This window comes from Nilaparvata lugens, chromosome X (assembly GCF_014356525.2).
Source record: "Nilaparvata lugens isolate BPH chromosome X, ASM1435652v1, whole genome shotgun sequence".
NCBI classification, from domain to species: domain Eukaryota; kingdom Metazoa; phylum Arthropoda; class Insecta; order Hemiptera; family Delphacidae; genus Nilaparvata; species Nilaparvata lugens.
The window spans coordinates 90,886,177-90,908,838 of NC_052518.1; the positions used below are offsets into that span (position 1 = coordinate 90,886,177).

The 22,662-nt window shown below is 30.6% G+C and overlaps 1 protein-coding gene across 1 annotated transcript in view; it reads right to left on the reverse strand.

Annotated features, from left to right (window-relative positions):
* LOC111043958 (twitchin) overlaps positions 1-22,662 on the reverse strand; it is a 226,797-nt gene that overhangs the window by 154,809 nt on the left and 49,326 nt on the right. The window contains 13 exon segments of the mRNA XM_039442103.1: positions 1,436-1,765; positions 2,859-2,903; positions 3,376-3,432; positions 4,200-4,253; positions 9,512-9,784; positions 12,363-12,455; positions 14,654-14,713; positions 15,894-15,959; positions 17,557-17,643; positions 18,448-18,525; positions 19,096-19,173; positions 19,578-19,655; positions 21,490-22,119. Coding sequence (XP_039298037.1) covers positions 1,436-1,765; positions 2,859-2,903; positions 3,376-3,432; positions 4,200-4,253; positions 9,512-9,784; positions 12,363-12,455; positions 14,654-14,713; positions 15,894-15,959; positions 17,557-17,643; positions 18,448-18,525; positions 19,096-19,173; positions 19,578-19,655; positions 21,490-22,119 — 1,929 coding nt within the window.

Here is a 22,662-nt window from a genome sequence, read left to right on the forward strand (position 1 = left end):
CATGGAGAGAGAAACAGAAGTAGAAAACAGAGTAGAAAAGAAGACAAATTGAGAAGATAAATTGGAAAATAGAGTTGTAGATTCAAAAGAAAGACAAAGAAAACCACAGAAAAAGAGACAGAATTGAGAAAAGAGATATCAGAAATAGAAAGTCAACAGATTTACAGAAAAGTTCAAGAATGAAAAGAAAGATGAAGACGTGGGCAAATAGAAAGAGCAGGGAATCGAATAGTCTGGTATAAGTGTAAACGATTTTTTAACATCAAAGAAGGTGATTCTACATAATTTGACAATAAATTATTAGAAAGAGTCAAATATAGCTTAGTTTTAGAATATAATAATAGAAACACAAGATAGAGAGCATAATAAACTAGGCTTTAACAAAGTATGGAGTACTAAATTCTTTTTGGTTTAAGATTATTTCAGGATTCACAATGTTCTAAACATTGTTCTGTATTAAACCACAATCCAACCGATGTTTATGATTAAACGAATGAATGATGGTAAACTTATTGAATGTTTTGATTTTTTAAAACTCTATCCGATTCCGTACGAAGGACAGACAGAACGAGAGAGAGAGAGAGAGAGAGAGAGAGAGAGAGAGAGAGAGGAAGTACGAGAAAGGAAAGAGAATATAAAGATGAAAAGAGACAGTGAAGAGTAGAGAGATTACAGACTGAAGAGGAAAGAGAAAGAAAGTTGATACCCACCCAAACGGTGAGAGCTAGAGCAAACATTTCATCAGTAAAATTCAAATAACTTGGTAGCAGTCAAGTAGAGATAAATCTCTTTAGTAATTATGGTGATGCAATTGATAATAATTCCATACAGAAAAGATAGCATATGCCATATTTTCTCTATGATAATAATAATACTATTTTTATAATATTGACTATCAATACTTCTGTATTGGATCTTCTAAAAACTGCCAAGTTAAATTAATTATACTAAACATAAATGAAAAGTTTAGATGGTGTGGTCCAGCTAAATTTCCGATTTATGCAATTCATTTTCGGACTACCTTCCACCGTTTGAATGGGTCTCCAGCCTTAGTAGAAAGATCACATACAAACAAAATTTCACTTCTCATATTATTATACTATTATTATTTTATAAAAAACACAATCTTCGATGCACAAGTTCATAATCGCAGTTGATGGATATGATTATAAAAATGCAATGAATATCACAAAATTAGTTTCACTTGATAACACGCTGGAAATTTTTGACGATGTCTATGGTCTCACGAGTACATAATATTAAAGTGATATGAAATTGGAGATTATGATTGGAATGTTTTCGATAATTTATGTACTCATGATAAAAGTGCGATGAGACAGGAAAGAAGAAAGTGATCGATCCGCTTTTTACAATGCAGAATAATGGATTTCAACTCTCGATCAAACTGCAAACAGTTACAATTTACACCTCTCACCTCTTCGCTCGAGCTTGATCCTTTGTATTTAACTTTAATATCATCGTCTGTTCTCTTCCTACGAGGCTTGCTTTCAGGCAATTCTAGAGTGCCATAGTCGACTGTGCCCAATTTGATATCTTCAATTTCCTTGTCCGGCTCTTTGGGCTGTTCCACTTTTTCAATCACTCTGGTCACCTTTTTAGTGGGTTTCAGTGCAACTTTGAAGAATGCTTCACCACCCACATTGTGTTTTTTCTCTGTTACTTCTTGCCTCTTCACTCTTCTGCCTCCAGGCAGTTCTTCTAGCAGAGCTTCGGTAGTTTTCTTTGGTCGCCCATCAGGAGTGGTCTAAATTCAAGAGTTTGAACATTTTAATTTCACAGGATCAGTGAGAAATACCCTTGTTGAAAAACAGCCTGAACATTACTACGTTTATCGTGAATTCCGAACTATTCAATATTCGAAATTTATGTAAGTAACAATTCTTAAATCTGATTGGAATGGATCGCAATTAGAATACATCATTTCCATATATACTTCTCAGGGGATAGAAACACTACCTCCGTAAATAAAGGCAGTGAATTCTGGTGACGTCAGCACAGGTAGGGCTGTCACTACCTCCTACACCAATAAACACACTAACTCACATTTGTTGATTTTCAGCTGATCTATATCAGCTAGTGTTTTTATTGGTGTAGGAGGTGGTGAGTAGCCCTACCTGTGCTGACGTCACTAGAATGCACTATGGCTTTGTTTACGGAGGTAGTGATAGAAACCATGTAATATGCAATAACTCTGACAGACTAATGTAATATAGATCAAAATACTAAATTTTTCTAGAATAATGAGAGTTTCAAGTTATAATATATATATAAAGGAAATAGTTATGTACTTTTGTTTCCAGTAAATAACAATATGTGGATTATCACATCATATATTTAGCGCTTATACTTTTAAAATAATCTATCATAGTGACGACAGTTCAATTTTCATGGAAAGAAAATTCAGTCAATAATTTGAACTATTAAACATATTTCCTTCTATTTTTGAAACTTAGTAGATCGGTAGGTATTTTTTTCTATAGATCCTTTTGAACAGTAAATCTAAAAATATAACTGACTTTGGACAATTATTCAACTCAATAATTCGTTTCAAATAACATTTCAAACTATTATCATAGTTTGAGTGATTACTCTAGGAAATATATTCTCTGATGATACCTTCATAGACAATATACATAGACATGATATACAATACTTACACTTGATGCATATGTTAACTGCCTCTTCTGAACGTTTACAGTAGTAAGATTGATGAACATACATGGTAAAAAAAATTCAGTACATACGACAATAATGCATTAGCAATAACGTATTGAATAACTTAACAAATTATTAAATAGAACTTATTGAGAAACGAATAAAAAACTTGATATTCCTACCTCCTCTTTAACGATTTCCTCAGTGGGTTTCTTCGCATCCTTGCCCTAAAAAACACAATAAGTTGTAAAATATCCACGATAAAATGTATCTTATACTCTAAATAAATATTTTTATTGAATGTATTTTCTGATCGAACAGATATCACCTGGAATTGTGCTGATTGAGATCGGTTTCATGTAATTATCAAAGGTTTCCAATGGGCCAAGTTTATTTCATTCTAATTTTATCAAATTAAATAAAAAATGGATAGAGCAATAATAATCATCTTGAAAAATGAGTAAGAATAATAATTATGAATTATATCACAGATACTATCACATATACTCCGAGTGGAATCGTTTTTTTTTTCAAATATTTATAATTAATTGCTGGTATTGTTATAGCTACAATGAAAATAATTTTCATCATTCTCTTCTATTATTCATACCAAAGTCTAAAAATTGAACTTTATGGAATAGAGCATTAGAAAACTATTTTAATCGGAAGGTGTAAATTGAAATAACTCATAATATTTACCTTCGGTGCTTCAATTTTCTTCTTGTCCACTGCAGTTTTTTCTGGCTTGTCATCAGTCTGTAAAGCATTCAGAGAAGATAAGAAAAAGTTCATGGCTGTTTTCATGTTTCTCATTATGATTATTCATTATCATAGGCTTGTCAAAATTTAGCATTTGTCTCTTAAATCATTCTACATAGAAAAAAATAAATCTTTCATCCCAAAAAATCAAATCCAGCCAACAATTTGTTCATGAAATAATGCTGAAATATATTAGCTTTGATCGATAATGTTTTCTCAATATTATTAAAGAAACAAAAACACAACAATAATCTATAAAGAGAACTTGTACAATCTGTAAGACCATCTGTTAGATTGAAAGGTGAATCTAGATATAGATTTTTTACATCATATGATCAATATTATATTGCATTTTTCATTTATTTCTACGAGGCTACTAGATAGTTCTTATTTTTTATAAAATTACTGGCACTCTTTATTTTTCGAATACAGGACGGGTTTCGACTAATCATCCATTTTTGGGAAATTGATAATGGTTATGTCTTCAACAATAAGGGTACTAGTAATTCCAAAAAATAATATATTACATATAATTTATGGCTTATTCATGTAATTGAATTAAAATTAATTAACGTTGTTCCCAATTAGTAAAAGCGTGTATTTTTTCTAGGAATGCGATATCTTTTGGAACTGTGATTGACGAAGCACGATTCGTGATATTATGAAATGATAACATGTGACAGATTTCATGATCATGAGAATGCATTAATGAATACGGAGATGACTTGTGAGAGAATATAACATTTACATTTAAAATAACATACCTGTGGCAGATCTGGCAACTTCTTTTTGAACAGTTCATAAGTGGGTTCAGGTTTCTACATGCAGATATCACACGGTCGGGTAGAGCAAGCATGGACAATAATGAAAAATAAAACAAATGAAATGATGTGCTGCGAAATCAAATGATACTACAACTAAAAATCTAATAAAACAAAAAAATCTTGGCGAACTGCTCTAAAACTCTAAAAGCTTTGAATCAAAAACTATGAATGAAAATCTAAAGTAATAAAAAACTTCTAGGATAAGCTGACTAAGTTCTAAAAGCTCTATAGCACAAAAATCATTTGAGGAAATCTCAATACAAAATACCTTTACAAAAATATTCACTCAACTAGTATAGGGATCAAAGGTTTTTTATTAATTCTATGGGAGATACTACGAGTAATCTGTTTGAATCCGAATGGGAATATAGAAAACTTATCAAAATAATTTGATCAAAAACACAATAAGAGTATAATTTAACATCAGTAAAGCAAAGTAAGTGTAAAGAAAAATACTGAGGATGAATTGATACACCCATAGGCCTACTTATAAGAAGTCATCCAGACTAAGTCTGCAAAATCGTAGTCTGGAAAATCTGGATGACTACTGTTAATTTTGAATTCTTACACTCATTCTTATAATGAGATATTCGTATGTAATGTTGACACGGATTTAAACCTCTACATAGATGATAGAAATAACTTATTCAAGAAATTCAAGAGCTTTCAACTTACACAAATGATTTTCATTCAAATTGAATTGGTCTATAAAATTCAAACAGATTACTAGATACAACTAATTTAGTTCATAAAATGAAATTATCAGCTCCAGGAATAGCAAATATATGGAAAAAGCAAAATCCAAAATATAAAACAAATTGGAAAGAAGCTATATAAAATGATGGCGTGAATCAAATATACAACTTCAATTTAAAAGACCAATCGTTGATAGGATATATTCAAATCAAACTATAAACATGTAAATATGATACAATTTGATAATACACATCGAAATTCATCATCCTTATAATATTATAATCTAAATAACATTTACACAAAAATATTTGAAATAAAAAAAGTTATGCAAAGTACATTACTACTTGAAACTAGCCATTGAATCTAGCTATTTTTAGAGTTATTTCTAGATGATATTCAAAGGCACGTTACAAGAATTTTCAATTTTGAATTGTAAAATTGCATCAATCAGTTTCATAGATTGACAACCTGGCAATTTATTTAAAAAACTTGAACTGAGTTATGAAATATTGATATTTTTCATATACATATGTCTGATATGTCTATTTTCGCTTTGTTTGTTCCTTTATAGAACAAAAAACTGAGTGAATATGGATTGAAAAGTTACAAATTACATCTTTTATTTAATATAATAGTAGTCATAAATAGACAACAGTAGTAGGTAACTGGTTACATATTTACAACTTTAGAAAGTTTTTACAACATGCAAGTTTGAAGATTATCAGTTTTTGAATTAAATACAGTATACATAGAAATAGAAGAGAAGTAAAAGCACATTATTTACATTGAATAGTAAATATCAGTGACATTAACTCATATAAAGAACAGAGACAGATACAATAATTATTATATCGAGTTGAGTATTAACAGTAAGGATGAATACATCATTAAATAATTTAAAACTTTGGTCATTTTATAGTTTATGGGGATTGTTTTTCTTAGAGCAAATATTTCGGATAATTTATTTTGTTATTGTATCTAAAAATAATTATTTACTTGTTGGGTACCAATACGAAATACTCTATATTTATTAATTTTCAATTTGGATTTAATTAGAAAATCGAGTGATTTTCAAGAATAATATAATTTTGTTATTAGGCCATTTTTAATATGTTGTAATTGATGTGAGATAGAATAATATTACAAGCGAGAATCTTATCAAAAATTCAATTCATAGTTAAATTCATATGAATCTACATATCTTTCAATAAAACCTGTAGTGGCCAAAATAATTATTGATCGATAGTGCAGCTAAAAAGGTAAGTATTCTACCATTCATATGATGCCCGAGAATAAGAAGTTTGCTGAACTTGGGTTCAACAGATTTTAAGGTACAGTATGCATCAATATGCATATTATAATAACCTATGCATAATATGCATTTGAATATTACTATTATTATAATATTAGAAAGTTCTATTCAAACTTTTATTCATAAGCCATTATCATTTTGAAAAAATTAGAATCAACTCGAAAAGAATGATTCTGATTGCGTTTGGGACACATCATTGTTAAGTGGGATATATAATTTAAAATTATGAAATACATAATAAAACAACAATATTCTCATACATTGAAGGAGAAATACAGATAGAGGAAGAACTATTAATACAATAACACATAGTATACAGAGACAAAGAATATGTATATACAGAAGTTCAACAATAGGAATAGTATACAGGACAATACACATAGAGTATCACATTTGAGAAGGTAAATAAAAGAGGAAAACATTCAGGAGACGATATAGAATTTCCATTCAAAAGTTTCCAATATTTGCCTATTAATTACGACTGTATGTTGTCGAAATAACAACAAGGATTCAAGTTTTTCATTTCTGTCAAACAAATTATTAAACTCCAAGAATATCAATATTCAGCAAGGAAAATGCTTTGAACAAAGTAAGTTTTCAAATCTCACAGCACAGCAATATATTATCCTTTAAATGTTTATGGAATATTTCTCAATGTGAAATATATTTAGAGCTTCTGAGTACCGATTTCCTGTAGAATTTTTAGTTCATAATTTTGTTCTATGAAGAGTCAATTATTTAATCCATAAAAACATTTCGAATGGAAACTCAAAACTGAAAAATCTCACTGGATATAGGTTTTTCATATTTAGTCTACAAAATAGACTAAATAGTATAGTTGGTACATTGGTTGTGTATGAACAACCTGGTAGAGGAAAAATGATAATAATTAAAATAAATCAATATTAATATACGGTAATATATAAATAAATAAAAATTAAAAAAATCAAAGTACCCTTTTTCATAATATAATATTATTTTATTATTAACGACATGTTTTAAAGCCATTTTCAAGTGAATGAACAAAATAATGAATGAAGGTGAAAAATACAAATGAGTATTACCACCATACTATTCAGAATTGATGAATAAACTTATAATTTTTAAAATTGGATGCTTTCATGGTTTTTGGGACATTCTTAGATGGTGATCATAAGTTATTTATTGAATTGTCGACGTCTTTATAGTTTATCCAGTGAGATTCATGAAAATTCAGCTATCACATAAAGATGAGCTCCAGATTGGATTAATCTAGCACTATTGGATGAGCACTATCATCAATCTAGATCTTGTTAAATAGAACTGGAGATTAAAATATTTTACATCTATATACGAGGGTCATTTCTTTCAACCTCCGATTGGCCATATATAATAGACAAATGTATATATAAGAATAATTTTTTCATTAAACGTTACCAACACTTATGATTATCCTTCAACGTAATTTCCGTGAAATTTGAGGCATTTTTCATATCAGAGGACCAGCCTACCAAAACCCTCTTCATAAAATGCTACCGCCAAATGAGTTCAAATGGGTTATGACGTTGCTTTGGAACTCCTCGCTAGTTTGAGAGCTCTGCCCTTAAAGTGATGTTTTGAGTTAGGAGAAATGGTTAAATTCAATAGAGGACAAGTCAAGTTTTTGTGGTGGGTGTTCGAGATTATCCCATTTGCTGGAGAAGCCGTTTAGTTGCACCAGCACTGTGAGTCTGAGTTGCCAAGCATCACAACGATTCCATAAGTCATTTCATACGTCAGTTGAAATTATTCAACACCATTCACGCACAACATCATCACTTATAACGTTTCCTACATAAACTTGAACATTTTTTGTTGGATTTATTCTGAACTATTGCATTTTACTTGAAAAGACGAATAAACTTGGCGGCAGACTCAAGTGAGACGGTCATGTTTCAGGGTCTCGACAACAATTTATTGACGATCTGGCCTACGATCACAGGGCGGATGATTAGCTGTTCAGCTCTGTGAAAATCATCCCCTTACCGCTTGTCTGTGTCTTATGATATGTGATCGGAGGTTGAAAAAATTACTCTCGTATATTATGACAAGTATGAAACCGAACATCGCAAAAAGCTGGGTTCATTGTTGAAATTGACCGCCTTCATTACACCACTGAGCACTGGAGTTCAAGCAGTTCTGTCATTATTTGATTATCTTAGAGGCTGTCATTAGTTTTGCAAAAGTCTTTTAGTATAGTTCAGGATTTTTAACCTCTACCAAACCAAATAACCTTTGATTCAATCACACAAGATAAATGTGCTGATTTCCTTTAAAACATCAACATTCCTCTCATGTATTGTGGAGATTGAAAAAAAATGAAAAATTCTTTATTAGGCGGAGTTAGGACTTTTAAGTCCTCTCTACCACTCAACCTCGAAATTGGAGAGATTGAAGAGAACGTAATAAAAATGAAAAAGAGTTTGAAGATATTAGGGAATGAGGTTTTACAACAAAAAAATCAAAATGAAGTTGAATTACATCATAAACCGAGAGTAGATAAAGTAATATGTTCATGGGTGACTGATAGATTTCAAGATAAATTATCAAAAATCTATCAGACGGGGTTGAATACATATCTGGAGCTCATAAATATGAAACAAGCTTTTGATGAAGGGAAAGATGTTCAGGAAGGACAGATATAAGGAAAGAATATTTACAATAGCATATATACTAAATTTAATACACATACAAATTATGTACAACGAAGTTATTTACTTACATTCAAATGTTAGATTCATCCTAAGGGGTTATCCTGGAGATACCATACCATTCGGGAAGTTTCTAGCCTCAAGATGCAGGTCAAAAACATTCTCGTTCGAAACTAACTTGGAGGCACAATTACCTGCTTTTTGAACAGTTATTTGTTTATGCACAATCAGTCTCCAGATGAGTGGTAGTTGGACATCATACTCCACTACACATTTAATAGTTTTCCAGTCGTCACATAGGAACAAAGATAGAGATAGAGAGTGGCGAAGAAGTAGAGGAGTTGGTAGTAGTAGCAGTAGAAGAAGAAGAAGAATTGGAGGATCTTCTGAGAAGACAATATAATGTACATGTTCATCACTGACAACATATAAGAATAAAATATATTACAAAAGTTTGTTCTTCGAACACAATCAAGAATTTTCAATCGACAGTGAAGTTGGAGAGACATTGAAGATATCATTAGATTCAAACACATTTATATACATCGGATGCGGTGAATTTTACGAGGCGTTACCTTGGTATCTTCTTTGATCTCCTTTACGCGTTTTGTTGGTCTCAATTGCACATTGAAGAATGCCTCGCCTCCCACACTGTGTCTCTTCTCTAATATTTCCACTTGTTTCGGTTTATTCTCTTCAATTTTTGGAGGCTTCACCGGCCTACCAAATCTGTTCAATTTCTGTTCATTTTGCTCATTGTTTTCAATTATTTTTTGGGCAACATTGCCGTTCAACTTTTGGGTGTTGTCAGTGTTCTCTCCATTGGTGACCTGGTTGATATCTTTCACCTGCTAATTAAAATATTCAAACAAAATTATTACATTGAAATTATTTCAAAACCCACATTTTTTAACAGCCATAGATGAAGCTCCAACGTCGTCTTCTAGCACGATGAACAGCTAGTAAATAATATTAAATACAATTCTAGTTAGCACCAAATTATAAAAACATTACATCCTTATAACAAATAATTTCACAACAATGATAATAATAACATAAGAATGAGACAAGGTATTATTTACATAATGAAAACATAAATTGAAATTGTAAATATTATTTACATGTTTAAACAATGAATGAGTGAATTACAAGTTTATACAAACATTATAAACATGAATAAAGACATCGAAAACTATTTACATATTTTATATAGTGGTTTAATAACTGTTTCCATCAAAATGAAACAAGATTAAAATGTAAATAAAATATGACTGGTCAAAAAAGTTTCATAATGTAACTATACATTTAATGAAAGCTGATATAGAATGAGAGCTAAAATAAAAAAGAGATTGATTGAAACATGAAAGCTGAAAGCCAAGACAGTTGAGCTGCAAGTAAATATATGCGCAGAAAAATCTGAAACAAACATGGAAAGCTGGAAGGAACGTCATTTGGATTAGTGATAGAATAGCAACGGACGTGAAGCATGAGAAGAGGGAGTTATCATAGCTGAAAGATAATTTCAAAGATTGATTATGAAGAATTAGAATAAAGGAAATAATAAATGAAGTAATTGATGATAATATGACTGAATGAAGGGGTTTGATGCAGTAATCAAGCAAAAGAAATAATGCGAGAAACAAACCAAACATATAGAATGCAACAAACTTGAAAAAATAGTATGAATCTACATAATAATGTAGCAATGCACAAAACAGGTAAAAATCATTTGGAAAAATTATTTTTGTTATCATTAAGAATTAGCCAGAGAAAACTACAGTATTACTTACACAACATACATGTACAAATACTGGTACAAACTAAGGTGGTTTACATCGGTTTCAGATTACACAATGCTTCAAATAAATATGTATTTAAAATTCTATTTGGGCCCTTAAATGAAAAATTGTCACTCATGATGAGCTTCTCTGGAAATAATACTTTACCTTTCTATGGCAGCCGGTATTTATCCTCGGAGTGAGCCTTCAGTATGCATGCACAATGCATGGAAATACAGTACTTAAATTCAATGTGAGATGTTACAATATGATTCAGTTTGAGGATACATGAATTAGTAATTATGGAATAATTATTAGTAAAGCATTTGAGATAGCTATGTGGCTTTTCTACAGTAGAATTTATGTACACATACATGCAAGTAATTGCTAATGTAGTTGTTTGTTTGCAAAATTAATTTAATCTTCTGAAACTTCATAAATCGATGACATGTATTCACTTAAAATTCACTAATGTATTCTACTTTTCTGTTGATCGAAAATTCAGTGATGTTGAAGGTGTGAGAATAAATCTTCATGATTTTATGTTTGAAAGATGATAATTATTCCACATCACTGTAAACACCAGATTAAAATGTAATTTTCATTACTAGAAAGCTTATTACTCTCGCTGAGTAAAGTATTACAGATATTCAAACATCACTAATTTGAATATTTTAATTGAATAGTGTAATAATATTATTGATCTTATTTATCTGATAATTCTTTCAAGTTGAATCATCCATTGATTTAATTGATTGAAACGTATTTTTCTAAATATCAGTGATTTCCATCATATTTTTTCTTTACCTCTTACTTATCTCCTCTTCTCTTTTCCTTATCCTCCTCACTTACTGTGCTTCTTCTTTACCATAAGTTTCTTCATTTCCTTCATCTCACCCGCCTTTCTCAATCCTTTTCTGCCCGTTCTTCAACTTCATCTTACTATTTCACTTTTTTCTTCATCAATCCTGCATCGAATTCCTTTTCTATTCATCCTGTATCGAATTGAATACATTACAAACACTAGTTTTCTTAGTACATAATGTACTCTATTTGTTAAGTAGATGGATGATATTTCTTTTTATTCTATTCTATTGTGAAGTAAAACTTTGTTTTATAAGTCACAATTCACAAAAAGTAGCATCTTGAGTATTTTGCATATGAAACCACAGCACAGAGATGCAAATTTTTTAATTTTGATTAAAGTACAAAAATACATTGTTTGTCTCTACCTGATACACATTATTTCATACCCGTATTGATGTATGATTTTACTTGTAGATTATCTTCTAATTATGGCTGCGTGTGAGATCATGATATAATTATGTAAGTGTTGTTCGTTCATTGAAATAATAGCTGGGTACAAACTTGCTAAGCACCAAGCACAGGGAGAAAACATGTTTTCAAATCACACATATGAGGCGAAGTATATAATTTCGGACAGCACATGGGTGATGATTGCAATCAATGATCGACGTGTGTGGGATTGATTGATTGATTGATGGATGGTTTGATTTATCACTTGAAAATGATTGATAGGTCCACTCATGATTGTCGCACTGTATGACATGATGATTTTGATGATGGAAGCATTCCAGTGGATCCCATGATTTCGTCAAGAAGCATTCTCAACTCTTTTGAGCAATACCTTGATTCTAGTTCTTGTGGTTGTTTCTCTCGTCTCCTCTGTTTCACTCTCCTCTTCCTCTTCGTCCTGTTGTTCTTCTTCTGATGAATCACTCTGTTTATGCAATTTGAATTTGGAACATACCAAACAGACAAACATTTAACATAAGGAATATACAATTTTCAAATAATTATTCTTCCGACGTTGTCAAATTTCAATAAAAAACCCAAACCAAAAGATAAATTAGCATTTGTAATCACCAAATTAAACAATTATTTTGTACAGATTTTTTCTATCATGATTTCATCCCATTTTCATAGAATCACTGTATTTTCGAATTGTTTTGAAAAAGATTCAGTTCCATTATTTCATAAACTTTATTCGACTTCACAACAACAATACAAGGTAATGTTCCAGGCTACATTCAATTCAATAAAAAAAGTTATATCTGTTGATTTTTAATAATCAAATGCTAATTTACCGCGGATATTATAGTAGCGCATTTGAAAACTTGGATTCAGACTTTATGATTTATCATAAAAGCTATGATCTTATAATCTTCTACCGTGTGATTCTTATCCAGTTTGACATATCTCAATGAATACCAGGTCTATATAGAATCATATTTTTGGATCTTTTGATTCATGAATTATGAAATATACTTTAATAGTTGTCTATTATTAATGAATAATACAGAAGTTTTCAACTCGATCAAAAACTTTATTTTATGTACAGAGTGTTCTAGAAAAAATCAAGCTTAATCAGAAACCTTCCAGAAATCATTTTTAAACACAGGCTTTGCCCATGTGAGGAACCTTCTTCAAGTTTTGTATTTGTATATTGTATATTGTTTGTACTTTCTAATAAGAAGAATAAAGATAATTTCAATAATTTCAATTTAAATAAATTATCACATGCAGAAACGGTGAAGAATGGTTCACCCCAGTTCAATCAAAATAGTACTTTCCTTATGAAATCTTCACTTTTTATACAAACTTCTAAAAATATTTTTTCACTTTCTTATATAAATTCATGATTATTATAACTATTTCATACATTATCATTCTGAGAAAATATGGTGAATTGATGATTCACTTGCAAAAAATAAATCTTATTCACGATGGTAGTTCACAATGCAATGGCATGGTAGCTGTGTTTGTGGCAGGCTTATCAAAAATGTGAACATGATTTGAATTTGAACACAATATTAGAATTATATTTACAATCACATTTTTTATTAAACAATGATTTGATAAAGTGTAAACAATTCGTTGAACTGATTTTTTCAAGTACGTGTGAGTAAAATGAGTGAACACATGTATGTTGATAGAAAAAATTGAAAAGTATATACTTCAGGCCAGCTCTTGGCTACATAATTGACTAAATTTTGAATTTATTTTCTGTTTGAAGATACCAAGATTCAGCTACGTCCATTCTAGCTATTTCTCAGTTATAAAATGCTACTGAAAATGTTCTCATGATAGAATAAGAAGCGAAGTTTTTCCACCAAATAAACTATTTTTCTACTAAAAACCTGAGTTCAGCTTCTTTTTTTTCACTACAAAAGTGAGTTTGACCTCTTCAAGTATTTTCAATTTTAATTAAATAACTTGGGTTGCTTGAGAATTCAACGAGTACTGCTCGAATTTAAATTTCACTGCTACTTTGTTACTTCCGATAATATCATACATTCTGGAGGGTTTATACCATTATAATTAAGTGATTTGAAACTACATTAGAAACATCTTGGTGAATTCAATTCCCAGACCAAAGCAGTAACACGATTTTTTCTATATTTCAATCTATGGATATCTTCATTGATTTGATAAGAAACATTATTACGAGTTATAGAATCCTCAAGTCCTCAATGTGATGTTGAAAAAATGAGTGACTTCAAAGTTATTGATATGAAAAATGTATTGAATAAGTAAATTTATAATTGAATTTAATTTGAATAGGAGTTAGGAGTTGTGTTACATGTATAATTGCTTTTATAGTATTATGATTATCTTAGGGCTGACGTTGTAATGAAGTTGTTATTCACTCTTTCTTCATGAGGGCTTAATTTCTGAACAGCAAGCACTGGAGATATATTTCAACAAAAGCGGGAAAACATAAAAAAAATGAATTTCTGATGACATGAAAAATATTTTGGTTTAGAAAGTACCGGAGTATTTAAAGCACAATATGAGCACGATTGTGTACTGTAGCAGAAATTAGGCCCTAGGATTATGAATAGTAGTTATAGAATGTGAGAATCATGTCGATGGACTCGTTTCAAGTGATGATTTTGTTTTCAAATTTGAAAGTACCTTGATTGTTTCAAGTTTTGGACCTTTCCGTGAACCCTTGCGACTTCCCATTCTTTCCTTCTGTAGTTGAAAAGAAATTATTTAATTCATGAGTGTAATATCGAATTATACAGAAAAGTTCACACTGAGTAGGAAAAACATTTTGATTGAAGTGTAAACTTGGAATTTTTATGGAATTTGTTCCCTTTTGCAATGGAAGAATTTGTTTTGAAATAATTGGAAATTCAATACATTCAATATTCATCTAACTTATTATAACTGTAAATCAGTGAACTTACTTTACTACTGTAATATTATGTCCTGCAGAACCATATGCTTTTCATTTTAAATCATCCGCCTATGATATTTGAACATTGATACCAACTATTGATTGATTAAAAATTAAATCAAATTCATTAAAATTGAAATTTTTCTTAAAGGAGACTAGCTTCTACTGGTTTACCAGTAGGTAAATTAAGTAATGTCGAAGATCAGTCATTGTATGTGATACATTATGTATTGAAATATCTTAGCTAATGTTCACACCTTAAAATTCAATTTTTGAAAACAATTGACAAAAAACGTATAAACTCCTAGAAAAGTACAGAAAATTGCAGACTAATAGAAATATATTCTTATGTGAACTCATTGGTCATCAATAACATGCATATAATATTTAATCACCTATAAATAATTATTATATTACTGTATAACGATAAAAATAATATTAATTCTTGAAATATAAACTTGATAAGCTATGAAGGTTGTTCGAAAGAGAAGCATGATAAAATCAAAAACTTGCTCAGTAATAATATGAGACATTAAAAAAAGTGTTCAGTGCAGATGACTTGAATGTTCCACGTATGTTGTAAAATGTTAATGTAAATTGCAAAAATAAACTTATTATTAGACTGTATTTGACCTGATTGACAATTATTTTTTCATTATTTTTTTCATTTGTTTCCATTATAATGTAGTGTTAGTATGCAATGGGTCTAGCAAGACCTTGCAATACATTATCATTTGTGATAAAAATTCAATAAAGAATCAATGAATTTTAAATGATCTTTCTAATTGAGCTAAAAATATTAATCTAACTGTAGTTTCATTGTAGCCTAATGTGAAAATAAATAGTCTGAATTGAGTAATATGACAGAAAAAATTGAGAGTAGTAATGTGTGTTGATGTAAGTGATTATGTTCTAAACGTGATCAAATTCATACTGATGAGGAAGTCATCAAAACATGTAATTTGAATGTACCTGTAAATCATCAATTTTTTCCGTCTTATCAGTGGGAAGAGCCAAGGTCTCTGCACCTTTTATATCCTAAATACAGTGAAAATTAGCATATTATTTTCACAAATAATAAAGGGATTATTTTTCTAAATTGTTCCCTGATAAAATTTATGTTCAAAGCATACAATAATGGATTTAATATATAATACGATGTGATACTAAGTCACTGATTGTTCAGAAGATGAAATGTTGGTGTACATGTATTTTTCATGTTGGAATACCTGATAAATATATTTCTATTTTTTTTTTAAACATAATAGGAATTGTATTGCCATTGCATCGGAAATAATATGTTGATCTTGATGAAAACCATTGACATTTAACATCTTTATTCATAATTTTATTTACTGATTCAATACACACAATTATTCATTAAAATAATTTTATGAGGACCAACTGGCACAGCCCAAAACTGTCCTCACCCAAATTTTAATTCATATACTAGTCCAGAAAGAAGGTTATGTTTTTCCACTTTATAATATTTACCAAGCAAATTATATTTATCCAACTATAATAGCATTACTGCTCGAATTCATTTTAAATCATCGAGTTGAAAAATATCAAATACCTATTTCTAACTATGTTTAGTAAGAAACCCTACTTAAACAGTCATTTAAAATGTCATGAGTTTTTAAAATTTTGCAGTAACTAGTAAACAAAAACAAAGACAGATCGAGAGGAAAATACATTAGAAATGTATTAAAACATAGAAAAAGCATATTATAATAATTATCCAAACACTATCAGGAGCAATCAAATACAGAGCTTGATTAATATAATTAGAACAGTGCTTCACTTCTCAGACATATACTACAAATAATTGAGATTTAAAAAAATACAGTTGCAGAAGTTAACTAATTGATCCCAATGGTAGAAGATTAGTTGAATTAGATTCTTCATTGTAAGAACATGAGAAAGGACAGATATAGAAGGAATAAGATTAAAATTATTTTAATGGCCACATAGCTGATGAACATAGAGCAAGATAAAAGACAGGTAACAGAAGAAATAATAACCAGGTTCATACACGAGTACTTCAAATTCTTTTCTGTGAAAACTTACGGAAAAAATATTAAAGTTGCTGGTAATAATGTTGACAAATTTTGGATGGATCAATTGGACAAAATAGTAGTTTCAAGGTCAAAAAGAGCTTCACTAATTTTCTTTAGGAAGTGGCATGTATTGCATGCATAGTTCTTGATATGAATTTATATTCATAGTAATATGATGTATTGTTGTATCATGTAATCCATGCTTAACACATCCAAAATACACTTACAAATAAATCTAAATACAGTTGATGGTGGAAGAGCAGCATTGAAGACACATTTGACTCCAATTTTCGACCACATAATGGACGTACAGTATAATAAATATCAGTAGATTTACTATATTCTATAATTTTACCATGTTATCGTACTTGTAATAGTACTTTTCACCACTCTCTGAATCACGATTTATTGAAAAATATGGTACATAGGACATTGTAAGAAGCATATTTATTATCAAGAAAAAAATTCCATTTGTTTTTGCTGTAGGTAATCGATACGTGTAATCATGTAAAATTTACGTTGCATTGAATAAAACTAAAAATGAATAGGAATTTGTAATTCAACTTGTGCTTTACCTTGGTTTCTTGCTTTGTTTCTTGTTTCTTTGTTTCTGTGACACTTGTTGTTTTTGTTTTGCTCACTTTGTCAGCTTCTGGCTCCTTCTATTATTTGAGAATGAGAGCATGAAACAAAATTCAAAATTCTTAAAGATAAAAATAAATAAATACTGAATAGTAAGACATGTAGTTACTGTTTGAGAAGGGGTTATCGCAGTAATGTAGGTTATTTGAATTGTGTAACGATGAAGAATGAAATATTGCCAATGTGTTTAAATAATTAAGTTTTATTTCATTCATCGCAAGAGCGTCAACTGGAATAGTATAACTAGGATATAGAACTCGTCATAGTTTCTCAATTTCGTGTAATTCGTACACTTACTGTGTCTCTTTCCAACTCTAATATTAATTTGTGACTCAATAAATACTATGAATATTTCTATATGATAAAAGAGACTCTTCCATAATTACGATTAAACAATACTAACATAGAGAAAAGATAGCATAAGTGCTATATTTTATTTATGATACTACTGATCACTTGTGTCAATTGAGGTCTAATCTAAATATATGATTAACATTGATAGAATCAGTAATCGGACATCAAAATTGTAACTCTATGATCAAGACTGTTATAGAATCAAGAATTATAATCTCCGATTGATCAAAGATCAAAGTTTGATTACGGTTTAATAAACTTCCGTCCAAGTGGTGCGTAATCAATTGATGGAATTTCAAACTTTGAAACTATAACATGAGAGAAGATGAGCGATGTTCTTGTAGAAGTTTTGTGAATATTCATATTGTTTGTAATAGTAGATTAATGATTGATATTTGAGTTTGTAACCAACCATCCTTGTGGAAATTTACGTTGAATGATTTGTGAGTTGTAATGAATATTGTAAGTACCTTGGCTGTTTCTTTTGGTTTTGCCTCTGGAGCTCCCGGTGTTTTTGTTTTGCTTACTTTGTCTGATTCTGTAGTCTTCTGTTGTGATCAATCCAAGTGGCATGAAAAAGAAAATTTGGCTTGAAAAAAGTCCAGAATTGTCCAAATTAAAAAAAAATCGTTGTTGATTATCCATCTTGTTTTCACTAATATTATTACTGTTGTATTTTTATAAAACTTTAAAGTGAAAAACACTCACATTCTTTGGTGTGGCGACGACCGTTTCGTGCTGGTGTTGCACATTTTCAAGCCAAACAGAAAATGAATTATTTCAGGTGTTTGGCTTGAGAATGTGCAACACCAGCACGAAACGGTCGTTACCACACCAACTTTTTACTTCAAAGTTATTTAAAAAAAATTGTTGAAAAATTATGCGTCCATGAGAAAATGTGAATTGGAATTTCTGATACCTAGTTGATGAAATTCAATGTACGAAAATGTAACGATATCTTTTTGGATTTTATGAACAACAAATCACATATGATAAAAAAAGAAAATAATTTTATGTTTTATGTAATGTAATTGCAGTGTGAGACATGTTTATGTAATGTATATGTAAAAGTGATTGAAAGTAATGTTAATGAGATGGAAATGTAATGTAGTATGTACCTTTAATGGTTGTTGGTTCTTATTTTCTGGTGTTTCTGGTGTATCAACTTTGTTTGATTTGTCTGTATCAGGTTTGTTCTGTTGAAAAGTGTCAGTGAGATAAGATTCCATGTTCAATCATAACAAAATATAGAATATTTCTACTAATGATTCATTTCTATTAAATTTACAATATGTTAATTGTTATTCAGACTATCATAGACCTACATACAACTCAATTACAGTATTATCATGTACGTAATACAAAACAGTGCCTAATATTAGATTTATGCAATCAGATATTGTTTTAATATTGAATCATAAGGTTTTTGACTGGGTATTCTTATCAATGTTGAATGTTGAGATCAATTTACCAACTGGTTAAGCATCCAATGATTAACAATGAAGGTTCTATAACTTATTTGAATACTGTGATTGATATACTATTAGAGGAATAAAAAGCTTAGTTATTCAAAGCAATGATATTATGAATGATTCTGTACCTTGACTGTTTCTTGAGTCTTTGTTTCTGGTACTCCCGGAGTTTTGACTTTGCTTGTCTTATCTGTTTCAACTTCCTTCTGTTGAAAATTGAAAGTAATTTATGGAAATAAGATTAAAAATAGAGTGGAATTTAAAACTATTTTTCTACACTCTAAAATTTATTAAGAAGTTATTATGTAATTGAAGAATACTTGTAAAGAACCATCTAGCTAGATCTACCTCTGAAGCTAGAATACCTCTGACATGGCTTATATGACAGAGAAAAAATAAATCTTCATAAGAAAGCCGATGAAACCAGTAAAAAGGAGAGGACCCGTATCAGAAGAATAAATAAAAGAGAAGCAACTGAATGGAACTGGAGTTAGTAGCTATCATAATGGAGTCTGAGAATAGAACTAGTAGAGAAGAGAATAAGCAATAAGATAAGATGAAACAATAATAATGAAAATTAACGAGGATCTAGGAATGTTTGTAGAAGATATCAACAACTAGGCGAACTATTGGCTGAATAAGACAATAGGAGAAATCGACCTATTTAATTTTCTTAGTAGATATCAATGAAAGAAGATACCACGATAATACAGGTAAGAGAAGATAATGCTGCGCAGCTTCAAGAGAAGATAATACAGAGGATGAATCATCAAGAAGAAAGTATTTGAATCGAAATGAACCTTTTGCATAGAGATTGAAAAAATTGGAAATGGAACAAGTAATTTAACTAATTACCTCTTTAAAAAAATTAAGTAATGATATATTATAATAAAATATTTTAAGAATGAATCGATCAGGGGCCTATTGTATGTTAAGATACAAGCTTATATCTTGGCCATGCCCGAGAACAGATACCCTCGAATTTTGTTGTTGGAGGTCATGGAGAAACAGCTTTATCTTCTCAGGGAGTGGAGAGACATCAGTGATAAGCTACAGATATCCTTGGAACCGGAGACAATTGGAAGCGTCAATGTTGATGGCATCGTCGCCACAGTGGAGCAGCAGTTGGGGGGCCGATGTCGAGAGCGGGTGCTGAATTCGCAGAGGCTGGTGTTGTTTCCAAGACTGCAAAAATTCAGTAAATATCTGGAGGTGACGGACGACTTCCCATTGGTGAAGTGGATGTTTAAGGCGAGAACTGAGCTGATTCGCCTCAACGGCTACTCATTCATTGCTAGCAGTGGACTTTGCTCGCTGTGCAATTTGAGAAAAGAAGATGTCATCCACTTCTTGGGAGAGTGCCCTGTCTTGAAGGAGATCAGATGGAGGTACTTTCGGAGGAGAGTGTTGTCAGCGGACGAACTGCAGCCCTACCTGAACGGCGAGAATTGGAGAGCTGTGGAAGCCTACTGCAGGCAGGCGTGGAGCTACCGATACGCACTGGTCAGGAGTTCAACTTTTGAAAATGGCCAACCTACCCAAATGTCAACAATTGACCTGGGATGCCAGCGAAAAATTAAAGAGTGAAAAATGAAGGACTATGAAAAGTTATTTATTCATTTATTGTTATCTATTTTTCATGCATTTCCTGTATTTCTATTGCAATCAATAAAGGCGTTATTATTATTATTATTATTATTATTACAAGCTTATAATATTACTAGTCAGCTGGTTATTAGAATAGGGGATAACAAAAATATTAGCTTGTATTTTCTCTTGCATCAGGGCCCTGCTTGTACAAAATCACATTTTCATCGAGTCCCACCAAGAAAGATATTTTAGAAGTCTGTTGAAGTTGCTTCAGTTTTCCAAATGGTCTATTAAGGCTATTTGAATATGAAGCCTCTTCAAATTCAAGATTTGAATGATCCCTAAAAGTCTACTGTACATTTGATGATTGTTAGATTGACTAGTGTGATTTAATTTTGATATAAAATAAACCTAAAATGGAAATGGAATGAAATGATAATTGAAGGGTACCTTGACTGATTCCTGAGTCTTTGTTTCTGGTACTTTTGCTGGTGTTTGAGTCTTTGCTTCTGGTACCTTGACAGGTTCTTGAGTCTTTGTGTCTGGTACTTTGTCTGGTGCTTGTGTTTTTGTTTCTGGTACTTTTACTGGTGCTTGAGTCTTTGTTTCTGGTACTTTAGCTGGCTCTTGTTTCTTTGTTTCTGGTACTTTAGCTGGCTCTTGTTTCTTTGTTTCTGGTACTTTAGCTGGCTCTTGTTTCTTTGTTTCCGGTACCTTGACAGGTTCTTGAGTCTTTGTTTCTGGAACTTTGTCTGGTGTTTGTGTCTTTGTTTCTGGAACTTTGTCTGGTGTTTGTGTCTTTGTTTCTGGTACTTTGACTGGTGTTTGTGTCTTTGTTTCTGGTACTTTGACTGGCTCTTGTGTCTTTGTTTCTGACACTTTAGCTGGCTCTTGTTTCTTTGTTTCTGGTACCTTGACAGGTTCTTGTGTCTTTGTTTCTTGTACTTTAGCTGGTTCTTGTTTCTTTGTTTCTGGTACTTTGACTAGTTCTTGTGTCTTTGTTTCTGATACTTTGACTGATTCTTGAGTCTTTGTTTCTGGAACTTTGGCTTTACTTGTGTTATCTGAATCAGATTCCTTCTGTATTAGTTGATGAGTGAAGTATGAGATCAGCATGGAAAAGAAGATTAATTGAATGAATATTTAAATAATTTAACAGAGGAATATTTATTGTTATGTGATAAAATTGTGCTTGAGAGTATTAAGTTACCAGTAATACAAGCAAATTCACTTTATAAGATATTTATGTATTGAATTAGATGCAATTCCAAGATACTTTTATGTTATAATATTAGAGATATTTGTCTATTAAAATGTATTAATCAATGTTGATGTGACGTTCTAAAAGTCACATTTTCATTTTTTATACAATTATGTGTTTTTTTACTAATGGGTTCTTTTTACATTAATTTCTATTGTTGTATTTATTTCAAAAAAATTGTTGTATTTTGTATGATATATATTATATTATATATTGTATTATATAGCATTATTTTGTATTGATTTCACAGTTACATCATTTTATTTGAGCTTAATAAAGTTGATTTTGTAAAATGGAATTCAGGTTCTTTTTCTACAGATGAAAAGTAAACAACTTTTTGAATGATACATGAATGCATAAAT